This window comes from Micromesistius poutassou (assembly GCF_964030765.1).
Source record: "Micromesistius poutassou genome assembly, chromosome: 14".
Taxonomy (NCBI): domain Eukaryota; kingdom Metazoa; phylum Chordata; class Actinopteri; order Gadiformes; family Gadidae; genus Micromesistius; species Micromesistius poutassou.
Window position 1 is genome coordinate 12189933 of NC_140284.1, and position 10000 is coordinate 12199932.

At 45.2% G+C, this 10000-nt stretch overlaps 2 protein-coding genes across 2 annotated transcripts in view; one reads left to right on the forward strand and one right to left on the reverse strand.

Moving 5' to 3' along the window:
* Positions 1–2227, forward strand: part of cerkl (CERK like autophagy regulator) — a 21998-nt gene extending 19771 nt beyond the window's left edge. The window contains exons 11-14 of the mRNA XM_084478153.1: positions 85–187; positions 1190–1286; positions 1574–1755; positions 1934–2227. Of these exons, the coding sequence (XP_084334279.1) occupies positions 85–187; positions 1190–1286; positions 1574–1755; positions 1934–2015 (464 nt within the window). The 3' untranslated portion in view covers positions 2016–2227. The remainder of the gene's footprint in view (positions 1–84; positions 188–1189; positions 1287–1573; positions 1756–1933) is intronic.
* itga4 (integrin alpha 4) overlaps positions 2221–10000 on the reverse strand; it is a 40894-nt gene continuing 33114 nt past the window's right edge. Inside the window, exons 20-28 of the mRNA XM_084478152.1 lie at positions 9750–9826; positions 9391–9480; positions 8302–8389; positions 7956–8063; positions 6757–6894; positions 5966–6091; positions 5072–5170; positions 4602–4721; positions 2221–4342 (exon numbers count right to left, since the gene is read on the reverse strand). Coding sequence (XP_084334278.1) covers positions 4259–4342; positions 4602–4721; positions 5072–5170; positions 5966–6091; positions 6757–6894; positions 7956–8063; positions 8302–8389; positions 9391–9480; positions 9750–9826 — 930 coding nt within the window. The 3' untranslated portion in view covers positions 2221–4258. The remainder of the gene's footprint in view (positions 4343–4601; positions 4722–5071; positions 5171–5965; positions 6092–6756; positions 6895–7955; positions 8064–8301; positions 8390–9390; positions 9481–9749; positions 9827–10000) is intronic.

Here is a 10000-nt window from a genome sequence, read left to right on the forward strand (position 1 = left end):
ACATGCACACAAACCCACACTCACAAGCACACACACACCCCCTAACCTTTCCTGTGACACCTGGTCTGTGTGGTCTGTTGCTAGGGTTGTCCTGGGAGACGAGGCCAGGAGTCTACCTGAGCATCAGCATCATGGCCATCCCCAGTCTGAGTCCCCACGCCCCCCGAGGACTGGCCCCCAACACCAGGTAACACCCAGAGGGCCCCCAACACCAGGTAACCCCCAGAGGGCCCCCAACAATAGGTAACCCCCAGAGGGCCCCAGAAGGCCCCCAACACCAGGTAACACCCAGTGGGCCTCCAACACCAGGTAACCCCCAGAGGGCCCCCAACACCAGGTAACACCCAGTGGGCCCTGTGTGTGTGTGTGTGTGTGTACCCTGCTCCTCCAGGGTAAACTCGCGTGCCTACAGTGTGCGGACCCAGCAGTTTCACACTCGGCGCTCCGTAATCCAGCTGTTAACGCAGGCATTCAAAAATGTGAAAGCTCAAGCTAGACTGCAAGCACTCCCCACTCAATATAACCTTTCTTTATGGTTTCCAAACCGTCATGAACCATTCTGCTTATTACATAACAATAAACAATTGTTATGAAACGTTCCATATTGTTATGAAACGTTCCATATTGAACGGATTCCCCACATTTAAAGGACTATACACTGCCTGTCACGATCACATTGTTGACATTACAGTGAATGAACTACGCAAAGTACATGGACTAAGCACAATACATACAAACAACAAATACAACTGGTTCATACATCAGCCAGCTTTGACAGTAGGTGGTTATAGCACAAAACTACTAGACTCATTCATGGTAGCATTGGACATGTTCATAGACTCTGTGTTAGAGGATTGAAAATTGCTGGACTGAATAAGAAGAACTCTAAGCAAATAGCCAAATACTGCTCTGTGTCAGCAATCATAGGCAGTCTGCATGTATGGAGAAGGCGCTGTCATCTCTACCCATAATATAACTATAACTATCTATTTATCTCTACTGATTCACTTGGTCGTGGATACTTGCACAGTGTTTGTGTTGTTGTGTGAGACATAATGGGCTTTTTATTAATATTTGGATGCTATGGTGTTGTAGTATTGGTCATTCCAAATAAATGAATCAAATGTGTGTGTGTGTGTGTGTGTGTGTGTGACTAAGCTCTTTTGTCTATTTCTTGTGTTTGAGTCAGATTGACCAATGGCAGCGCCGAGCTCATCACCGTGGGAAACGCTTCCAGGTCAGAGTTCATCAGACATCTGAAGAGATACAGCTGCCCAGATGAACAGGTACCTGTCTGTCTGTCTGTAGAGAGAGGTAGAGAGAGAGATAGGAGAGAGAGCGGTAGGAGTAGAGAGAGAGGTAGGAGGGAGGGAGGGTGAGAGAGAGCTATGAGAGAGAGAGAGGTAGGAGGGAGAGAGAGAGAGAGAGAGGTAGGAGGAAGAGAGAGAGAGCTTCTTTGCTTTAACAACTGCATCATGGGAAATGTTCCATTTAATCAACAAGCAGCAGATTTGATTTAATGTATAAAGGATCAATCTGTGTTAAACTGCGTCCTGTTGGCCTTTGTTTACAGAGCTGTCCATCATTCGTTGAGACACGTTCAGTCACAGCTGTGAAGCTCCGCCCCTATGCTGTGGTTGGCTGTCCTGGGAAAGGGGAGAAGGAGGAGGCCACATCAGGGGACCAATCAGAAGGCTCATTCCCCTGGAATATAGACGGAGAGCTGGTGGAGATGGCCCATGAAGTAGTGGTCAGGTAGGTTCACCATTAACCCCACCTAACCCCACCTCCACCTAACCCTAACCCCACCCCCACCTCCACCTAACCCCACCCCCACCTAACCCCCCCCTTCAGCAGGGACGGACTCCAGCGGGGTCTGTCCTCCCGGTGGGGTCTCAGTGCGTCGGTGTGTGACTCTTGGTTCTGTGTTCAGGGTTCATCCCAGACTCATCTCTCTGTACGGAGAAGAGGTGGAGAAGGTCGACTCTCCTGTGATGTCCTGCAGCTGCATCTGATCTACCAGACAGCTAGCACGGTCCGCTAGCCAACAGTAATCTTACAACAAACTGCTAGCACACAGAAACACTGACTGCCTGCTTAACCCCAACCACTAGCTAAACAAAGAGCTAAACCCCAACCAGCACTAACTCACTGCATGTTAAACACAAACACACACACACACACATAAGGGTAGAGTTAAAGGAATAAAAGGAAGAAATATCGATTTGTTTATTTGATTTATTTTTTACAATTTATTATAGGTGACAAATGTGACAATTAAGGTATTTCAACATTAATCTACAGAAATAGACAAAATTATGTTTTTTTTTTCAAACAAAACAAGTGAGATGAACCTCAGGCGGAGGTTCAGGCGGTGGAGCTGAGGCTCTGCTGCTGGGCGGACCACAGGACACTCAGCCACAGAATGTGAAACAAACAGCAGACAGGGAGCGCCCCCTACTGGAGTCAGGAGAACACTGGGACGGTTTACCCCCACAAATACAGAACCACAACATAAATAATAAGCATTTGGCGTTACATTTTTTAGGCAAGGCAAGGCAACTTTATTTATAACGCACTTTTCATACACAAGGCAGACTCAAAGTGCTTCACATATAAACATTGTCATACAATAAAAGAAAATAATAGACAGAACTTGGTCCTTTCTCTGGGACAACCCAGATTCTAGGACTCTAACAGAAATAGACACGTCTCTGAAATAGACCCAGTCGCTCTGGTATCAGATCATGTATCTCTCTGTGAAAAATAGAAAATAAAGGCAAAGTTAGTAATAAAATAAAAAATAGATAGAAAATAAAGGCAAAGTTAAAAAAGCATTGTAGATTTAGCAGAAAGCTAAAGCAAACATAAAAGTCTTCAGTCTTGTTTTAAAAGCTATCAGAGTCTTAAATCCTCAGGGAGTTTATTCCAGCTAGTTGTTGCATAGTAACTAAATCTTGCTTCTCCATCTTTCGTGTTGACTCTGGGGATAATTAACAGATTGGTCTCAGAGGATCTTAGTGGCCTGGAAGGCTTATGTAGTGGAAGCATATCAGTTAAATATTTTGGCCCTAAACCATGTATCATGCCATGTATCATGTTGCTAACCATAGGTTAGCAACATGATTTTAAAATCAATTCTCTGACATACAGGGAGCTAATGTAACGATTTAAGAATTGAGCCTCTGAAACACACTGAGACCCCTTATACTGGCTCTCCCTCAAAGTCCCTTCCAGTGTTGATACATACAGACTTTTGTTAGCTGACATGTTTAATAACTTATTTTAACAAATACAAACATGACGAAATTATGAAACATGAAGTCTCTCTCGTTAACCAAAAATATACATATATCCAAACTCTTCAGCACTTGCAGATGGGGACGGTTAGTTGAACGTGTTCATGTCCCAACATTACGTTTACCCTGGGCGTGGTCCTGTCTCCCTCAGACCGGAGACCGTTCAGAACGGCTCAATTTGTTCTAATTTCATCTGCGGAACGAAATGTACCTTGATGCGTACAAACAAAGAAACGCTTTCTTGCTAAATGCAATTTAAATGGTTCAATGTTTTTAAATGATTCCAAGGTGCAGTGGGGGGGCGGATGTGGCGCCTAGCAACCAACTGAACCCCCCCCCCCCACCACCTGTCCCCTTCCAGCCGTGAGCAGCCATTGGCCGGTAGTGGCCCGACATCACCTACAGGTCATATCTTACAAGTGAGATGGTGATTATGATTATAAAAAGTCTAAGGTATCAAAAACACAACGATTCTTATGTTCATGGAATTGTACACTGACCAAAACCTACTATCAATATTATATCCCATCCTGCCATAAACCTCAACCCCTACCTCAAAGCTATGGCACAAATAAAACAGCCCTGGTGTAAAAAACACATAATAATATAGAAGACAGATCTGAGAATAACACAGAATTAAATAATAATAAAAGATTACTAATCTGAGAATCACACAGACAGCAGGCGGTCAGCAAGGCACACATCTCACATGGCATCAAGGGCTTCAGTCAGGAAACAGGCTGCTCTGCAGCGCTGTGAATAGTCTGGAGGAGGTGAGGATGTGGTGGTGGAGGAGATGAGTAAAAGGCAGAGGAGGTGGAGGTCAGGAGGAGGAGGAGGAGGTCAGGAGGAGGAGGTGGAGATCAGGAGGAGGAGGTGGAGGTCAGGAGGAGGAGGTGGAGATCAGGAGGAGGTCAGTAGGAGGAGGTCAGGAGGAGGAGGTGGAGATCAGGAGGAGGTCAGGAGGAGGAGGTGCTCTTGGAGACGTAGTCCCAGCTGTCTCTCTTGGCCTCGTCCTGGAACTCTCTCTTAAAGAACCCAGCCTGGAACACAAGATCAGAGTTTAATATCATCCTGCCGCTGAGATTTTATAAATAAGAATCAATCCAAGGAGTGAGATTCCGCCTGAAACACAATATCTAATAAACATTATTAATATACATGAGCATACTGTAGCAGGTTATAAACTATAAAACCTTCCCCAGGCAGTAGAACAGGAGGGACTGGACCACTTGTATTATCCTTTGTTGTGTCATCATATTCCTAACACTATAGAAAGAGAATGATGAGAATGAATGTTACCTTCCACAGGCAGTAGATGAGGAGGGCCAGGATCAGTAGGCCCAGAACCAGACTGATGATGATGATCAAGAGTTTAACCCTGCCTGATGGCTTCTGGAAGGAATGAGCCTCTAGCACCACCTGCAGGACGCACAAAGAACTACATGTTAGAACCCATCAGAACCCTCTGTACTGCAACCAAAGTACACATATAAACCCGCTGTACTGCAACCAAAATTACACATATAAACCCGCTGTACTGCAACCAAAAGTACACATATAAACCCTCTGTACTGCAACCAAAAGTACGTATTGAAGCTCTCTGTACTGCAGTAAAACTCTATGTACTGCAGTGAAACAGTCTGTACTGCAGAACTCACAGTACTGTAATAAAACAACCTATTACATACATACATCAGTGTATAGTGCTAGTCCAGTGTCTAGTGTATATTAATAGTGTAGAGTGTAGAAGGTATGGTTTCCATAGTTACCTGTGCCAGGGCTTGAGGCTGCAGCAACACGCTTTGATCTCCGTTGCTAGGAGACGTCAAGATGGCCGAACTTTCCAGCAGCATCAAACTATGACGACCCTGTACATATTAATAAGATGTACAGAAACATTGAGGATGGGGTTCAACCCTGCTCGGGACTCACACAAAGAAGAAGTAAATTCAATCATCTCAACTCAGTGTGTGGTTTACAGTAGCTAACTGTAGTAACATTGTGTTGAATCATACAGTCTGTGGTTTAAAGTGGCCTCCTGTAGTAATAATACAGTCTATGGTTTACAGTAGCCTACTGTAGTAAGCATACAGTCTATGGTTTACAGTAGCCTACTGTAGTAACATGATTAAGTTAAGGAGCATCATGACGTCCTATAAGAGTGCTTAGTGGCTTAGATTAGATTCTAACATTAAGGACCCCGACAGAGAGATACGTTTGTTTGGTCGCCATCTGTTTGTTAATGTTGGTGAGTGTTGCTCACTGAGGAGCCAGAGCCCAGCTCTGAGGGGACCTGGTAGAACCCTGGTTAATTGATTGATGCCTGGCCTGAGTGTGACCCAGAAATCAAACCACGCACGCTTTTTTCCCCATGAACACAGAGAACAGAGAGTGAGAGTTATCCTTTGAGATACAGTAGCATGGGCCCTGGTGTGTGGGGGCCCTGGTTTGTGGGGGGCCTGGTTTGTGGGGGCCCTGTGTGTGCAGGGGCCCTGGTGTGTGGGGGCCCTGGTGTGTGGAGGCCCTGGTTTGTGGGGGCCCTGTGTGTGGGGGCCCTGGTTTGTGGGGGCCCTGGTGTGCGGGCCCTGTGTGTGGGGGCCCTGGTGCCTGGTGCGGTTGATCACAGCCTTCTGTGGATTATCTTTAATGTAGCGTCAACATACCGGGCTGTGCTGCAGGACTGCGGGATTCAGTCTTATCTCCAGGGCGATGGTGGCCTCGCTACCCGGCTCCAGGTTACCTAGGTTACACACTAACCGCTCACACAGCAGGTCACCGTGGCTACAGAACTACACACAAACACACATACACACACACATGACTATACCACCAAAGTACTTTGTATCCTACTCAATACATTGAATATCAATAATCAGTTCTTTAATATGTTAGTAAGCCACTATGTACTACGGCCTTCAGGGTACTGACCTGGGGTTTGTCTCCCAAAAGCATAGTTGCTAACTTTCTTAGCAACCTACCTCTTAGGGACTCAACAGTTAATATGAAAGTGTTCCACAAAACCATTTCACTTTCATAGGAAGCTCCGAAGTTATTTAACTCCATAGTACTAGGTAAGGTAAGGCTTCCGGACTGTTTCCCAACAACATAGTCTGGCTGAGTCCTTATTACTCACATGGTAAAAAGGCAAATTATTCACAACGGCTCTAGGGCTGTTGTAGGTCCGTATTACCATATTATGCCACATGCTTCCTGGATATTCATGGTCACGGGACAGATTTCAGGCTTCTATGTCTTTTTTACGCAATTAAGCAATCTCACACGAGATGGCGTTCACAGCCGTAGGAAGTTCCGAAGTCCTGTGCTTCAAGTCAATGTGCGTGTGTGTGTGTGTGTGTGTGTGTGTGTGCGGGTGTGTGTGTGTGTGCGCGCGCGAGCATGCGTGCGTGCGTGCGTGTGTGTGTGTGACTGTGTGTGTGTGTGTGTGTGTGTGTACCATTGTGCGGGAGGAGGAGGATGAGAAGAAGAAGAGGAAGAGGTGTCTGATGAAGGAGAGATGAGGGACATCACAGTCCTCCAGCGCTGAAGACCCCCCTGACTCCCCCTCTCCACGACCACACCAGCCCTGAGACACCTGAGACACAAAATAGGATGACAGAAATATCAAATACCACCTCCCACCAGTTCCCCTCCCAGTCCCCCTCCCAGCTGTTCAGAGGCTGGTTGACACACTCCTGATGGTTGGTGCCTTGGTAGTCAGAGGAAGCTCCAAAAGTCTGAGCGGCCAGCCCTGTATCAGCTGTGGCTCAGTGGTTCTCACACTAAGATGTTAGTGTGAGTTCAGAACATCCTCACATCAGCTGTATAGAGGTGGGCCTGGTTGGAGGAAGCCTATTGGCTGCTCTGAGTCGGACGACAGCCCACTAGAACCCCACTAGAGACTTTCAAGGAAACAGGAAGTGGGCGGGGGAGGTCACCCAACATCCTCATGAACCCCTGACCGACCTGTCAGGACACTAGGCACTTATTGTACGTCCTTGCACCTAAAAAAATAGTATTTAGCATTGTGTGTAGAGTCTTCTCCTAGCTATCTTTGTTGTATACAGGGAACGGGTTAACCTAGCGATTGTAAATTCTTGGCACTTGGTTCTATGAACATCCTTACTGTAGCGATATATTGTTGTTTCTCTTTCTTCTGACAAATGTACTTATGTAAGTCGCTTTGGATAAAAGCGTCTGATAAACGCCCTGAATGTAAATGTAATCTTTGGTAAGCAAAGCCATGGGAAGTCATGCCCCTATGCTATCTCACGCCCGCTTGTGGCTGAACGGCAGGAAGAGACACAAAACAAACCCACCAATCTGGTGCACAGATACACAACGGCAGACACACAGACACACAGAGAGACAGACAGACAGACAGATAGAGAGACAGACACACAGAGAGACAGACAAACAGATATACACCGGCAGACAGACACACAGAGAGACAGACAGAGAGACACAGGCAGACAGACACACAGACAGACACACAGACACAGACAGACAGATAGAGAGACAGAGACACAGAAAGACAGACACACAGACAGACACAGAGGCACGCAAACATTAATCCCAATATTAATAATGAGAATATAGACGATATGGACTATAATCCTATAACTCATCATGATAATATTGTAGATCATAACCAACCTGCCAGTCCACCAGCTGGAGCAGTCTGTAGCGATGAGGTGAGACCGTTTTAGGAAGATCCACCTCCACCACCGTCCCTACTGACCTACTGGGACCCACATTCAACACCTTCACACACACACACACACACACACACACACACACACACACACAGTTTGTATGTGTACAGTTACATTATATTAATATTTTAATGTAATGTTATTGTATAAATAATATTATCATGTTGATAAGGTTATGTTATTGTATTATGTTAATGTATTAATATTATTATCTTATCAACATGTTATGTGAATGTATTATGTTATTTTCTTATTGATGTGTAATGTTATTGTATTCATATTACTACCTTGTACGTGTAGTTGAAGGATTCAGAAAAACACTTGACTTGTGAGGTCTCCTGGTTCCCAAACACAAAGGATGTGGGCGACACAAAACTAGAGAGAGAGAGAGACCGTTAAATAGAGACACACAGCTAGAGAGAGACAGACCGTTAAATAGAGACACACAGCTAGAGAGACAGACTGTTAGAGACACACAGCTAGAGAGAGACAGACTGTTAGAGACACACAGCCAGAGAGAGTCAGACCGTTAGAGACACAAAGCTAGAGAGAGAGAGACCGTTAAATAGAGACACACAGCTAGAGAGACCGTTAAATAGAGACACACAGCTAGAGAGAGACAGACCGTTAAATAGAGACACACAGCTAGAGAGACAGACTGTTAGAGACACACAGCTAGAGAGAGACAGACTGTTAGAGACACACAGCCAGAGAGAGTCAGACCGTTAGAGACACAAAGCTAGAGAGAGAGAGACCGTTAAATAGAGACACACAGCTAGAGAGACCGTTAAATAGAGACACACAGCTAGAGAGAGACAGACCGTTAAATAAAGACACACAGCTAGAGAGAGAGACAGACCGTTAAATAGAGACACACAGCTAGAGAGAGACAGACTGTTAGAGACACACAGCTAGAGAGAGAGACAGACTGTTAGAGACACACAGCTAGAGAGAGTCAGACCGTTAGAGACACAAAGCTAGAGAGAGAGACCGTTAAATAGAGACACACAGCTAGAGAGAGACCGTTAAATAGAGACACACAGCTAGAGAGAGACAGACCGTTAAATAGAGACACACAGCTAGAGAGAGACAGACTGTTAGAGACACACAGCTAGAGAGAGAGACAGACTGTTAGAGACACACAGCTAGAGAGAGAGACAGAGATCATGCAAACAAATAGACAGATCAGGATGGAGATTGAGACAGACGGTAGAGAGTGAGACATGAAGGAGTCAGTGAGACAGGACATGGACAGAGATGGTGAAACAGGAGAATGAGGCAGGACAGACAGAGTGATTCAGGAGAGTGAGACAGGACGGACAGAGTGATTCAGGAGAGTGAGACAGGACAGACAGAATGATTCAGGAGAGTGAGACCCGTGGATGCTGATGTCAACTCCATATCTGAGGGGTAGGACCAGTCTGACTGCGTTGTCATGGAGATAGTCTTCATGCTCATAGTTATCACTGGAAGAGGATGAACCACAGTTTAACATAATTCATAAGAAAACTAATAACACAATAATGATATTAGCACAATTAATACAAAAACAAATCAGTAACACAACAATGAATGCACAATCCTAAAAAAAGGATTTGTCAAATATAACTATTTTATGATTTTCTTCACATTATTAACACATTTGTCACATTAATAATATATTTGGATGTATTTTACATCCATATTTATATATGTTTTATTCCAAAAGCAGCTGTGGATTGATGATGTAATTTACCTGCTGGCGTTCATAGAGATGATGACATCACCAGGTGTACTACTTTGGTTCACATCCAGCAGGAACCGGAGCTCAGCCTGACGACACAGAGAGAGACACAAGGACAGGCTAAAGACATAGCCCCCAGATAGACAACAGCTAGCATAGAGACACAACGACAGGCTAAAGACATAGCCCCCAGATAGACAACAGCTAGCATAGAGACACAACGACAGGCTAAAGACCTAGCCCCCAGATAGACAACAGCTTAA